Source organism: Berghia stephanieae, unplaced genomic scaffold (genome assembly GCF_034508935.2).
Source record: "Berghia stephanieae isolate SIO BIC M18660-M18661 unplaced genomic scaffold, UCSD_Bste_1.3 scaffold1072, whole genome shotgun sequence".
Lineage (NCBI taxonomy): Eukaryota > Metazoa > Mollusca > Gastropoda > Nudibranchia > Aeolidiidae > Berghia > Berghia stephanieae.
In genome coordinates this window covers 1923-13238 of record NW_027622038.1, presented here as the reverse complement: position 1 = coordinate 13238, position 11316 = coordinate 1923, and the positions used below count along the sequence as shown (strand labels likewise).

The 11316-nt window shown below is 36.0% G+C and overlaps 1 protein-coding gene across 1 annotated transcript; it reads left to right on the top strand.

The window, feature by feature from the left end:
- Positions 1-3527: 3527 nt before the first annotated feature.
- LOC144960928 (uncharacterized) lies at positions 3528-10952 on the top strand. Its single transcript, XM_078894312.1, has 3 exons — positions 3528-3672; positions 7343-7561; positions 9746-10952. The coding sequence occupies exons 1-3, from the start codon at positions 3550-3552 to the stop codon at positions 9827-9829; spliced, it is 426 nt and encodes a 141-aa protein (XP_078750438.1). The 5' UTR covers positions 3528-3549; the 3' UTR covers positions 9830-10952.
- Positions 10953-11316: the final 364 nt, after the last annotated feature.

Below are 11316 nucleotides of genomic sequence, written 5' to 3'. Positions count from 1 at the left end.
AGTCAAATGCATAGTTATTGTTTTGGGAGATGATATTTTTTTCCTTGTAAATCATCTCTCTGTTGTGTATTATTATATTTGTTATTTTTAATGTATAATGTAAGCATTTGAGTGTGTTCCTCTTTGTTGGATTTTGTGCTTGTGTCTGGATGAGACTTGTAGGTGATTTCAAACTAAGTACATTGGTGGTATGCTCTTGGAATCTACATCTGATCCCTATTTGTTCTCAGTTCCCCTTTGTCTTACTTTTTCTTGAATGCTTTAATTGTAATTCTAGAACTTTTTACTATCCCATTTTCTTCCTTTTTACTGGCGCTGATATAACCTAAATGTGTTGCAAGCGCCGTAAAACCCTTAAAAACAAAATCAAAAACAATTTCTATCTGTCGCTTGCTCTCTAACTGCCTCTCTGTTGGAGTTCATTATGTATGGGACACTACAATCTCACAAACTTATCGTTTTATGCGACATATTGTATTGGGTTCAAAGGGTATATCGATAACTCGGCAGACGATATCATTGTTTTCATTGTTTTTTATCACTAATCGTCTTAATCTGTAAGAGAATAATCGATATTTACGTCTAAGAAAGATGACAACATTAACTTTAAACAAATGAGGAAATAATTAGAGGCGTCGTGACACACGCGTGGGTGGAGGAGGGGGATGATGATAATGCCTGTGTTGTTGATGTGTTAATTGATAATCAGTGTCATTTGACTTCAGTTAGTGCTTCTTTTAAATGGGTTGCTGGCCTTGTTTTCTTTTCTTGGTCGAATCGGATGGCTTTTAATATTCGAAGTTTTTTGTTTTTTTTTGTGCGTGTATGTGGTTTATAATTAGATTTTGTGATTTCTCTCTCTCTTTCTTTCTCTCTCTCTTTCTTTCTCTCTCTCTTTCTCTCTCTCTCTCTCTCTCTCTCTCTCTCTCTCTCTCTCTCACTTCCACTCTCCTTTCTTTTCTTCTTCTTCTTCTTCTTCTTCTTCTTCTTCTTCTTCTTCTTCTTCTTCTTCTTCTTCTTCTTCTTCTTCTTCTTCTTCTTCTTCTTCTTCTTCTTCTTCTTCTTCTTCTTCTTTTTTTTTTTTTTTCTTCTTCTTCTTATTCTTATTCTTCTTCAACTTCTACTTTTTCTTCTGATGATGATGAGGAGAAGGAGGAATAACAGCGAGTAAGGAAAACGGTCATACCTGATAATTATTTGATTTAGCCGTGTTTTTTTTACCAAAGAGATCAATTCTGCTATGTCAATTATGCTTCTATTTGACGACATATCGATGTCTCTGCTCGTGGGTAATTATTTTTAAATGTCATGGATATTTTTATTTTGACTGCGACAAGCCACCGTCTTTCCGCCTGGTTTCATCAATATGTATATATATGGTGATGCAGCCTATTTTTTTAAATTTATTTATTTATTTATTTATTATTATTATTATTATTATTATTATTATTATTATTATTATTATTATTATTATTATTATTATTATTATTATTATTATTATTATTATTGTTATTATTATTGTTATTATTTGTGGGACTCGGTTCTTGTGTGGCCTGTGGCCAAACGATAACTTGGTAGATCTCACTCTTCATTGCTGGTCGCTTGTTGTGTTTCTATGTGATTTGGTGAGAATAATATTCCTGTTTGTGGTCTTGTGACCGTATTGATCGGAAAAGGGTGAACGAAATTGACGTTCACTCAGCTCATTGTTGATTTTAGACAGCCGGTTTAAATATTAGTTCCCTCTTGATTGATATTAATCAGATTATAAACAATCAAGGTCAGATATAGATTTGTGAATTGGTGCGTCATATCCGTCTTGCAGATGTTGTATTTTACCTAAACTACGCATGCTATCTTTATATAGTGTAGTCACGCAACTAGAGCATCCAATATAATACTTGTAGATCCCACCAGCTTTATTACCATCTACAGTTATTATGTCGGTAGTGGTTTAAGTTAATAAGGTTTGGTATCTTATCCTTTATTTTTTAAAAGTTATTACCCCCTCTTTTCTGTTTTTATTTAACTGTAACGTGTTTAGTGTTCCAGTGTCCGTTCATTCCCGTTCATTTTTTTTCTTTTCTGCCTCTTTTACTTATTTTATTTTGTTAGTGCCTTACTCTTTTACGAGGTGTGTTTGTGTGTATGTGTGTGTGAGAGAGGGGGTTGCATTATAGTTTTTACGTCAATCGTATCATGGCCATTGTTTATCTTTCGAACCATTATAAAGGTTGATATAATTATTTATTCACTCAACAGTTCGTTATATTATATATTTACATATTTATTTATTCACACGCAAACAGGTGGTGAATTTCATTTCATTTTATAACATAGCATTCGTCATTTTTTTGGTTTGTTTTTATAATAGGTCTCTTAGTTGGCATTCGTTTTATTGTTTTATTTGTTGTTGTTGTTTGTTTTTATTAGTGGTTTAGTTCATTATTCATAGTAATCTTGTGTAATGCTGTTGTCATGTAGTTAGTTGTTGATTATAATATCATTGGAACCCCCTCCCCGATCATGTATGCATGAAGACGTGTATTGTAAATCTTGGAATTTTTAAGTACGAAGTTGCCATTTTTCATGTTATTATGTCCTACGTTTAGGAAATGAGCCCTTTGAATCTAAACAATAAACATTCTATTCATTGCTTGTTTGCATGCGCACTCCCATTTGTAAATGATGTGCCAAAATTGTCGATTTGTACAGCGTTCAACATGAAGATGCAGGCAATTGGGCGATGATTAAGATCGAATGATCCTGTCGGGCTAGGCTGCATTGAAAGCATGGGTAGCCTTGAGAAGCTGGCTGCTCTTGTTATTCTTTGGATGCCAATTTCGCTGTCTTCTGTTGAATGTCATTACAAACTTGATCTTTTTGTCACAGCAATATTTTAAATGTTTTCATATTGACACAGTTCCTCTGTTTTTGTTTGTTTGTTTTGTTGTTTTAAAAAAATATTTTTATCAAGTTAACTCATGATATTACAGAATCAGCATGACACGACGCGGACTGTCATTTTTTACTCATAACTTTTCTCATTGGTGATGGTTTATTGCTTGTAGTTTTTACGTACTATTAGTTAAGGCTCTGTGGTTTACGATTTTTTTTCTCTCTTGGGTTGCCGAGAATTTCCAAGGGGAGATTAAGCTAGATCATGTAGCTTCACAGCGATATGAATGGGCGATTCTTAGTTTAGAACAGCGATTATCTTGTTATAAGGGACCGATTTATGATATGTGTTGATTTCTGTATTATGGTAGACCTTCAATCTTCAATGGCTTGTATTTGCAAAAGCCGTATCAGACTTACATTTTGGTCGTAATTTCTGAGATACTAATTGTTAAAATTTAGATCACCACGTTGTCTGGTTTTAGAACAATTGTATTCTTTGTATTGAAGGTATATCTAAACTGGATGCTTTTTTTTTACTCCAGAATGTCTCATAATTTCATTTACGATGTTGAGTTAATTCTCACCTTTAGTCTTTTTGTTTTCTTCTCTTTCTCGTCCTTCCAGCCTGGCGGTGGATCTAGTTCCGACATGAGCCAGGGCCGGCGACCGCCGATGGGCGGGTCCCCTTACCCCCAGCCCGGAAGCCAGTACATGGGGGGCCAACAGATGGCAATGGGACCCGGCCCTCAGAGATTCATGATGCCAGGACAGGTGAGCAGGAATAAACCGTTATATTTTTTTTTGGTGATCTCTTTCGGGGGAATGAATATATTCAACCCTTTCCAGCAGGGTTCTCTTTTGGCTTCACACGATGATGATCTGAGAAGTCACTCTGCTTAAGTCTTCTATCTAGCCATATTCTCTATTTTCCTTTTCCAGGTCAGTGTTTGTCTTGATGGAAAGAGTTAGAGGGAGATATTTTTTTTCACTTGTAATTGTAACTCATCTCTCTGCTGTTTACTATTATTTTTTTGTTTTGAATATAGTAGGATGTTCCTCTTTCCATTTTCTCAAAATGTTTTTGATTGTAAATTTAGTATAAATTTTTAATTTATTTTTTACTTTTCCGTCTTCTTCCTTTTAACTGGCACTGGAATGTACCCTCAATAACAGAGTTCCCTTCTTTTCTTTTTTTTTTTTACCTTTACCTGACTGCAATGATACGTTTTCTCTAAGAGACTAGAGAGCTGTAACAATAATGTTACTTGGAGTCCGTCTTGAAAGCCATACTATCTATAGATAGTGTGCGCTTGGCAAAGAAGCTCACAAAATTGCCACCCGGAAGAATAACGGACCAACACACTAAGCTGTGTGTAACCTTGAACGTTCATAGTCCGGTTAATACAGTTTAGTGAGAATTACTCATAAACACGGATGGCTAAGAACAATAACAAAGACCTGAGTGACGTCATTTTCCCGATTTCGATCATTTTCGTATTATAACAGCTTTTCTTCATATCTAGGGAAAATGAAAACTATTTAAAAAGGCATTATTTAATAAAATACAACAACATGATGGCTGCGATCTTTATTACCTTTCCGTGTGCTCGAGGTCATTGGTCACATTGGAATAATGTATGCTCAAAGTGACCCACATGGTGAAAAGTGTTCACAGTTTGAGAAATATCCAACGTCACAATTGGTCATTTTGCTCGACGTGACTCATGGGTATGTATAGATAGAATGCGCTTGGCCAAGGAGTTCACAACATTGCCATCTGGAAGTATAACGGACCAACACACAAACTCTGTGTAACCACGAACGTTTATAGTCAGGTTAATACAGTTTAGTGAGAACAACTCACAAACGCGGATGGCAAAAACAATAAAAAGGCCTGAGTGACGTCATCTTCGAACTATCTATACAACTTTCATAAAAACAGCAGCGTGTTTACATTTATTGAGAAATATCCAATCGTTTGTACAGCAACAACTCATGTGATGGATCACTAGGTTGGACGAAAATATAGATAGTATTCACTTGGCTAAGAAGTTCACAACATTGCCATCCGGAAGTAAAACTGGCCAACACACAAAACTGTGTGTAACCTTGAAGGTTTATAGTCTTATTAATACAGTTTAGTGAGAATTACTCATAAACGTGGATGGCAAAAAACAATAACAAAGACATGAATGACGTCATATTCGAACTATCTATGAATATAGATGTCTCCCATTGTGTACTACTTTATCAATGGGTCAGATATCACATTTTATCCGACCTGTATTTCATTAGAGACAAAGAGGAGAGCGGTGTTACAGTTATAATGGAATTATTTGATCCGATAGAAAAGGACTCGAATTTACGATGCCTTTCGAATCAAAACACTCATCGGTAAAATTACTAATATATGATATTGTATAGATGGAGTGACAATGACGTCACTCGGCTCTTTGTTATTGGTTTTAGACAGCCATTTTAATGATAGTTCTCCCTGAATTCTGTCAATTGGATTCAATAGTCTGATGTCACGTCGCCCAGCAACGGCGGCCATCATGGTTCTAAACAAAGAAAATCGGTACTTTTTAATCTTCATGCTGGCTAGAACTTTTTATATGTTTTGTGATCAGAATATGTAAAGTCAAAACATGATCAGTTATATATCCCCCCCCCCCCCCCCCCTGGATACTCTTATGCTCGTCGGAGAAATATTTCATATCATAAGGGCGTCCGCCATTGTTCCGATTGTTTAGAGCCATTTACTAAGTTACCATGCGTCATTACGAGGGAAGTGACGTAACGACTGTTGAAGCGTATTCGCAGATAAACGTTTATGGTTACACATAGTTCTGTGTGTTGGTAACTTATATCATCTATAGCACCTTCTGCAAAGAAATTCAGGAATAAAAGTATAGGTAGAACGAAGTTGACGGCACTCGGGTTTTTGTTATGGTTTTTAGCCAGCCATTTTTACGAGTAGTTCTCTTTATTAATCACTCTATAAATGATCAAGGTTACATATTGTTTTTGTTTTTGTTTTTTTGTTTGTTTTTTTTTGTGTTGGTACGTTATTGTCGGCTCAGGAATCATTCGTTGTAAGCTTTTGAAATATCAAAACAAAACGTAGGCATAATCTATTATTAACGCACGGGAAAGGAATGCATGCTCTTATCCAAAGAAGAAGAAGAAAAAAAAAAAAAGGATTTTGTTGACACACTTGACACAATTCTGAGTGACAGGTGTCAAGTGTCAATCGGTACACAATTACAATTGGCCGATGCCGGTTGATTTAATCGGTTCGTTTCCACTACATTATTTTTGTTTTCATTATTTTTGTTTTGTTTGTTTGTTGTTTTTTTTCTTTCTTTCTGCTTTCGTGCTAATGAATGTGTTCCTTGAACGTTGAATTGGAGAATAATGGAGCATCTTCGTCCAGAAAATAAGCCCTGGTGTCACCACTGTCCTTTTGTTTTGATGAGACTAGACCTGCCTACGATTACGAAAATTTCTTAGAACTACGAATTTTGGGGTCCTATTTGACACTTGTATAAAGATTTTTAAGTCTAGAAAACGAAGTTTTGTTGCCAGTATATATAGTATAAAACGGATTTTAAAGAATTACTTTAATGTATTTAAACACATATTGATAATTTTTAAGGGTAGTTATAATGTCTACTATGTTATTTATTACCCCTGAAATCTACGAATTTTTTCCAATTCCAAATAGGCAGGTCTGTGAGACGTTTTGTTATCGGTGGAATTTCCAGCTCTTTGGGGTGGGGTCTTCTGATCTCCTATGGTGGACAGGAGGTCACTTGCTGTGCCTTCTAACCCCCTAGATCTCTTTTCCAAGTTGCTTTCTACCTTTGTACGGTTTTAGTTTTGGGAGATGATTTTTCTTTTCTCCTTATAATCATCTCTCTGTTGTGTACTGTAGTTATTGTAATATTTATATATTTATTTGTTATTGTTATTATTATTATTATTATTATTATTATTATTATTATTATTATTATTATTATTATTATTATTATTATTATTATTATTATTATTATTATTATTATTATTATCGTGTTTTGTAAGCATTTGAGTGTGTTCCTCTTGGTGAGATCCTGTGATTGGGAGTTCGTCCGCGCGACGACGAAACAGCCTGGGTTGACTTATTTGTAAACTGTCAATTCCCTCGTCGTCGAGGATACGACTAAGTGTTCGTCATAGTATTTAATGAAATGATGTGTGAGATCTTTAAGTATTATTAGTGGTTCTTCCGATCCTGTCAGTTGAGAGACAGTTGATTTTCACAAGGATAGGGTTTCTTGTTTTGTTTGGTTGGTTTCCCCCCCCCCCCCCCCCTCCCCCCTCCACCCTCTTCAATGCGTAGATTTGAGTATGTAATCGATTATTATTAATTTGACGCCTTCATCATTAATCTCGATTTCAGATGGCCAATCAAATGTACAACCAATCCCCGATGTATATGCCCCCGTCCCAACAGCAGCAGCCACAACAGCAACAACAGCAACATCCTGCACCATCGGTGTCCCCTGCAGGCGGGAGAGCCCTTACCCCCCAACTACAGCAAATGCAGAATATGATTACCAACTCTCCCAAACAGCCATCCCCCGCCCCCTCCATCTCCTCCGATCATGGATCAACACAAGTGAGTTACTTTTTTTTTTCTTATTTCTTTTCCAGACCTGCCTACATGATATTGGAAAATGTCGTAGTTTTCAGGGTGGAAATAATAGTGTAGGCACCATAACTTACTTCATAACATACCAATCTCTCCTTACCAGGTTGGATAATGCTTCAACTTGCTAAGTTAATGTGCTGTGTCCTCACTGTGGCACTCAAACTTCAATTTCAACAAGTTTTATTGAATTTAATGTCTTTATACAGCTCTGCAATTGAAGCCAAAAATTCGTAGAGCTACCAAGCTTTTCCTCTCGCTTATCTGTTCTTTCAAACAGCAAAAAACAAGAACAACAACATAAAATGATAATAAAAAAGAGGTTGAGGGTCGAAATTGCTCCGTACAGCCTATGTTATACAGTTGCCAATGAGCGCAGTATTACTGGCAAATCTTAAATTGTAAAACTGTTTTTTTTTAACTATTACGTAGGAGTAATGTGTTTTAAAAATGCCTTTTTGCTAAGATGATGCGGTCATTTAAATAATCGATCAAACAATGTGTGATAACTAGCCACCCATCTGGCGGTATAGAAACAATAACAACGGTCAGACTGGATGGAGTTCCTGACCTCCCATAGTGGGCAGGGAGGTACTTACAGTGTCTTCTATCCCCTTATATCTGTTTTCCAACTTGCTTTCTGTCTTTGACTTGGAATGAGATTACTTGGTTTTTTCCTGGCCCTGGTTGTATACCCTGGCTGAGAGGGAAACAGTCAAATGTATAGTCTTGGGAGACATTTTTTCCTTGTAAATCATCGCTCTTTTATGCATTGTATTGTGTTTGTGTTGTTTACTATATGTTTTGTAAACATTTGAGTGTATTCCTCTTAGTGGGGTCCTGTGCTTGTGTCTGGATGAGACTTTTAGGTGATCTCTAACGTACTTTAATAGTGTGATCTTTGAATCTACATCTGTTCCCCATTTGAACCAATTCCCCTTTGTCGTACCTTTTCTTGGGTGCTTTAATTGTAATTCTAGAACTTTTTACTTTCCCATTTTCTTCCTTTTTACTGGCGCTGATATGACCTTAATGTGTTGGGAGTGCCGGAAAACCCATTAAAAGAAAAACAAAAAAACAAACAACGGTCAGACAGAGGTCCGTTTCATTCACGTTATTGTTTTATAAACAACCAACTATGTTTCTCTGAGCAACAGTGTGTCACGAATTCCATGTTTTGATTGGTCAAAAAAAAGTCTACTGGTTAATTGGTTAACAGCAGGTAATTGTAGACTCGCGTGAGACTGAGACTGGGACTGGGACAAAAGGTCGTATCGAAGTGGATGCGACAAGTGGGTTATCTCACGATTACAACTTGATTGCAACCACTTTATTTTAAAAAAAAAACTCTCGATAAGATGTCGATTTGATATTGGAATGTACTTTGTTTCCAATGACATGGAGTTGTTTTTAGTACATATCTCTAGTCCTGTACTTTGTCCACCGTCACACACCCGATCGAGTTTGTCCACAGCACCTCACCGTACCTTGTAATCCACATAGATTTCAAATTGTATATTTGAACCTAGTCGTCATGCAATACTTTTGGAACCCTATAGGAATTTTTTTTTTTTTAATCTGAGAAAGTGTGTATCAAACAGTGCCAGAAAAAGCTATATAATACGAACTAGAAAAAAAATAATCCAGAGGCAGATTTTTTATTTTTTGGCATGTTTTTTTTTTCCATTTATTTTTCTTTCTTTCTTTATCCGCACTGTTTGATACGTACTTTTTCAGATTCTCATCTTGCCTGCTCCCCCTAATTTGTCCATTTGCAATACTTTTGGTGTGGCGCTCGCTCTCTCTCTCGCCACTCGTGATTATTTTTTTAAAAATCCGAATTAATTTCTGTCTGTCACATCTAGACACTGAAGGAAAGGAAAATATCAGTCGTCCACTTGGACTCTTTTTCTTTTTCTGATCCTGATTTTCCTTAGATCTGTAATTTATTGATGTTTGTTTCGTAAATTATTATTATTATTATTATTATTATTATTATTATTATTATTATTATTATTATTATTATTATTATTATTATTATTATCATTATCATTATTATTATTATTATTATTATTATTATTATTATTATTATTATTATTATTATTATTATTATTATTATTATTATTATTAATTTCCCCCACCTTTTTATTACAGTCACAATCTAGCAAGCCCGGAGAGGAAAGCTTAGAAATCAAATCGGTGAGTACAACTTTAAAAAAATTGGTGTTCGTTCAGTAGTGTGTACACATGAGACATGACCACGGCGCTACACACTGATTTTTTTTTTTTATGTGTCCTATTACCTGCATTCTCATTCTGGAGCTCGGACCATACGGATTCCCATGTACTATGTGGAGGCTTCTGAGATTGTCGTGTCCTCTTAATCTGCAGTCCTTTTCTCTCTGTCTGTCCTTGTCTTGCGGGGCAACGGCGTGGCTCAGTGGTACAGTACTGTTAAAAAGGTGAAATTCCTATTTTATGTCTCAAATTCCTATTTTTAGGCATTCGGATTCCACTTTTGGAATGTGAAGGGTTGGCAGGTCTGAGTACTCAGAAAAGAGCCGGTCGATGTGTTTGCGTCAAAGTTAGTAAATATTTGCCTCCCTGAATTTAAAGGATCCTTTTAATACTATTTCATTGACTACTCTTTCATTGAGAACAACAGTCTCAAATTGTTTCCTGTTTAAGATATCTTTGTCATAGGCCGCAGCTAATTTCAACGCGTTTTATTTGAATTGTAAAGTGTCTGAATTATTTTACGATGTGCTGATTTTTAGCCTGTATTAATTTTCTCTCTGTTAGCTTTAGGTCTTTAGTCTTTACATATTCCTCCATCCATCCAATCCCTTTTGTCCCGGATTTGCCCGTTTTAATTTTCACCTTTACGTTTATTATCCATTCAAGTCACGTTCCGACGCGGGCATACGATTGGCTTTGCCTTCGTCGTTCTGAGAGTCGAGAGACATGGGTCTGGTCTAGTGTGTAAGTTTTTCTGTGAACTTGCGTGGAGCGTACTTGTGTCTCCCTTCATAGTGTCTTTAACCAGTTAACTGCCGTACTTAAAAACAAAAACAAACAAAAGACAAAACAAAACAAACTTGAGCTTTTGTATAGCGCAATATCCTCCACAAAAGGTGCTCAAAGCGATTTACAAAGGGTCCCTGGCCAATAGGAACATTTAACATGGAAAAAAGCGCAACTCGGATTTAAACGAGATTGCCAATTTTCCGTATACTTACGGAATTCAATATGTTTTAAACCTTCAGTATATTTTCCAATCACATGATAGACGGGGAAAAAATATTAAGTACATCATGTTATTTCAATGGAGTTCAGCACTCAGAAAGTGGTCGGTCTACGTGTTTGCTTAAAAGTTCAGTAAATTTTTGCCTCCTGAATTGGCTTCCCTGTTTAGAAATTTGGCCAGAAACTCGTCCTCCAAATATAGATCGATTTAGATGACCCTCATCTGTTTTGGCATATTGCGAGTTGTTGCCAAGACGAGGGTCATTTAAATCGAAGGACGAGTTTTCTGGCCAAATTTTTAATTACGAGTTTTCCAGAGTGCTGCAGTTATCGGGTTAAGTTGTCCGAGTATTTGGAACAGAGAAGAGGGCTTTAGGTGACTCTCTCCTGTGTCAAGTGTACGTAATTATAGATCACTTTGTAAAAATGACATTATGGGACTAATTAATTGACAAAATAGATTCGATACAATTGGAAAA